The 2,351-nt window shown below is 67.9% G+C and overlaps 1 protein-coding gene and 1 long non-coding RNA gene across 2 annotated transcripts in view; both read right to left on the reverse strand.

The window, feature by feature from the left end:
• LOC105002285 (brain-specific angiogenesis inhibitor 1-like) overlaps window positions 1-1,069 on the reverse strand; it is a 7,893-nt gene extending 6,824 nt beyond the window's left edge. Inside the window, exon 1 of the mRNA XM_010858814.1 lies at window positions 1,021-1,069. Within this exon, the coding sequence (XP_010857116.1) occupies window positions 1,021-1,047 (27 nt within the window). The 5' untranslated portion in view covers window positions 1,048-1,069. The remainder of the gene's footprint in view (window positions 1-1,020) is intronic.
• A 63-nt stretch (window positions 1,070-1,132) lies between these two features.
• The window catches only part of LOC105002279, a 7,571-nt gene continuing 6,352 nt past the window's right edge, over window positions 1,133-2,351 (reverse strand). The window contains exon 3 of the long non-coding RNA XR_826932.1: window positions 1,133-1,192. This is a non-coding gene — a long non-coding RNA (uncharacterized LOC105002279). The remainder of the gene's footprint in view (window positions 1,193-2,351) is intronic.

Below are 2,351 nucleotides of genomic sequence, written 5' to 3' on the forward strand. Positions count from 1 at the left end.
TGGGTCCGTAAAGTCACCTCCGCCTGGGCCATCTCTGGCTCCAGCATGGGCGGCCCCCGCCTGTCTCAGGGGAGGCTCTCCCTGGGCCCTCAGGACTAGAGAGCGGACACGCAGGACCGACTGGACGTCTGCAGGTGGCAGGGGCACCACTCCCTTGGCAGAAACGTCAGGGCTCCGCCCTGCTGTCTTTCCTGCAGCAGGAGCCCCTGGGGAGGGGCGTCCCCGTCTCCCCCAGGTGTGAGCAGGGCAAGGGGTGGGCTCGGCTGTCCCCGCCAGGGCGGCCCTATCTTCAGCTGTGCAGAGCCCCAGGCCAGGGCCCTGGCGTCCACGCCCAGAGGAGAAGCTCTAGGCAGGGAGGCTGGGTGGGCCACTCCGGCTCAGCAGACAGAAGACAGATCGCCCCTCAGGGTCTCAGGACTCCCCTGCACCGAGGGACGCTCCGGCCTGGCCTCCTGGGCTGCCCAGCACGCTCACTGCCCTCCACGAGACCCTGGGGTGGGCTCTAGTCTAGCAACGTCTGATGCTGGCATGTCACACTCCCGCCCCCCAGGATAGGGCATATCCCCTCCGTCGTTGCTACCAGCCAAGAGACGGTCGGGCAAGGGTTCGGTAAAAAACCTTCTCCTATACCTTCCGAAGAAGCCCAGAAAATGCCACAGTGGGAGTCCCAGCTGCCCCGGGAGCCATTCCCGCCTCTGGGCCCCCACCAGCCAGAGTACAAGCCCCATCTCGGCTGGAGCCAGCACAGGGCACCGGAGCGGCTTCTACAAGAAGCTGTTGTGTTGACTGAGCCCCGGCTGCATGCTGGGCCCAAGTCCAGTCTCTCAGAAGAGTCAGGGCCCAGGAAGCTGCCCCTCCCCCACTTCCTGCCTCCTTCCAGAACCTTCCGGCCCCGGGGAGGTGGCTTCCCAGTGTCCAGTGCCAGGCTGATCGCTCATCCTCAGCCTGGAGGGCAGTGCGGGCCCCTGGCCCCGCTGCGAGGCCCAGGGAGGGAGGGCACCCCCCTGCCCGCCGGCCCACCTCTCTCCGTAGGATGCAGTGCACCATCACGATGACGAAGCCCTCCAGCGAGTCGAAGACAGCAAAGAGGATCTGGAAGAGGGCGGACCTGCGGTCGGTGACGGCGAGCACAGCGGACATCCAGGTCAGCGCCAGCAGCGGCAGCACCACGCAGGAGCTCCACAGCGAGGCCCTGCGGACGCGGTGGGCGTCAGGGCTGCCCTGGAACCTGATGCCCGCCGGGCTTGCCCCGGGGACAGGCCGGGTCACCTCCCTTCCTGGGCTCAGGCTTACCTCCCTTCCCGGGCCAGTCCCCGCCGTGCCCTCTCCCCCCACCGGAGAAACCCGCCCCCACCCAGCCCGGCTGCCTCCTCTCCTGGGGAGCCGACTTTGCCAGCAACACCCTCAGCTGGGGGCTCGCGGGGCAGCTGGGGACATGGGACAAGGGTCCCAAGCGGCTGGGTGGCAGTGAGGGCTGGGGGGACGGGTCTCTGGAAGATGCAGGTGCTTGACCATCCCGGAGGCCCCAGGAGGGAGACACGCACGCTGCAGGGAGGGGTGAGCTGGGGGAGAAGGGGTCTCCTCCCTGGGCCCCCGGCCCCAGCCAGAGGCCCAGGGCCAGGACTGCAGGAGGGCCGCAGGGGAGGGCATCTGGCCAGGCCTCTGAGCACTGAACAGAGAGACAGGGTTGGGGTCAGTGGGGTCAGGGGTGGGGGGACCAGAGGACCCCTCAGGGAGAAGGAAGGAGCAGACCTACAAGGAAAGAAGACAGACGACAGACAGACAGGGCCATATGGGGAAGGGAGAGAACAGACAGACAGGAACAGAAACGACAGGCGCGTCCCCCTCTTGGCGGGCCCTGTTCTGCCCTCCCCAGGGGAGCAGCTACCCTGCTCTGAAGCCTTTGCCCCTTCCTCCAGGAAGTCCTCCAGGAGCACCTCTGAGGCAGGCATCACCCTCTGCACCCCCATACCCTCTGCACCCCCATGGGCTACACGGGAGGCCACTCTGGACTGTCTCCTCGTCCCCACAGTGGGGACACTGTGAGTCAGCAGGCTGTGTGGGGACAGAAAGTGCGCCGGCAGGTCCTGGGTGCAGTGTGAGGATGCCTGCAGGTCCTGGGTGCAGTGTGAGGACGCCTGCAGGTCCTGGGTGCAGTGTGAGGACGCCGGCAGGTCCTGGGTGCAGTGTGAGGACGCCTGCCTGATGCCCGTCTCGCCACTACTGCCACTCTCGGGGCTGCCGGGCCCAAGGACCGCAGCCAGGGTGGGCTCTGCCCCTGGGCCGGTGACTGCCCGCAGGGGGCTCCGGCGGGACTCTCCCCCCAGGAGCAGGGGGGGCAGGGCTGCGGG

Source organism: Bison bison, unplaced genomic scaffold, assembly GCF_000754665.1.
Source record: "Bison bison bison isolate TAMUID 2011002044 unplaced genomic scaffold, Bison_UMD1.0 scf7180017864444, whole genome shotgun sequence".
NCBI lineage: Eukaryota > Metazoa > Chordata > Mammalia > Artiodactyla > Bovidae > Bison > Bison bison.